Here is a 543-nt window from a genome sequence, read left to right on the forward strand (position 1 = left end):
ACAGCTGGGGCCCATCAGTCACAGGCCGGGCCTCCGTGTCCCCCTCCAGAACTGCCCTCTTCGGAACACCTGAGCGTGGCCGACGCCACCTGGCTGGCCCTCAATGTGGTGTCTGGCGGCGGCAGCTTCTCCAGCTCCCAGCCCATTGGCGTGACCAAGATCGCCAAGTCGGTCATCGCCCCACTGGCCGATCAGAACATCTCGGTGTTCATGCTTTCCACCTACCAGACGGACTTCATCCTGGTAAGCTGTGACGCAGGCACCCCCACCGATGTGAACCGCAAAGTCTTTGCCCCCACCCCATTTCATGGTCTGCTCAGAGAAAGGTCAAGGGGACCTTGGGGTCATCAGTCCAGTGTCACATGGCCCAGGCTAGGCTCTGGCTCCATCCACTACCTGCCCTTTGAGTGGACCCTGTTTGGTTGAACTGGATACCAGATGTGTCTGTGGGACACCCTCACAGCTAGATTTCTGGCTCCCCAATCCCACAGCACTTCCTCCAGGGGAGCAGGCGTTTTTGATCAGAGTTGTTGAGTTGCTAAA

At 58.7% G+C, this 543-nt stretch overlaps 1 protein-coding gene across 1 annotated transcript; it reads left to right on the plus strand.

The window, feature by feature from the left end:
- Nucleotides 1–36: 36 nt before the first annotated feature.
- Nucleotides 37–310, plus strand: GATS (GATS, stromal antigen 3 opposite strand; the record flags this gene model as incomplete). The annotated part of the gene is made up of 1 exon (XM_010832140.1): nucleotides 37–310. A coding segment is annotated over one exon (274 nt), but the record flags the coding sequence as incomplete, so codon positions are not given.
- Between the last annotated feature and the right edge of the window lie 233 nt (nucleotides 311–543).

Source organism: Bison bison, unplaced genomic scaffold (genome assembly GCF_000754665.1).
Source record: "Bison bison bison isolate TAMUID 2011002044 unplaced genomic scaffold, Bison_UMD1.0 scf7180017877856, whole genome shotgun sequence".
In the NCBI taxonomy this organism is placed as follows: Eukaryota; Metazoa; Chordata; class Mammalia; order Artiodactyla; family Bovidae; genus Bison; species Bison bison.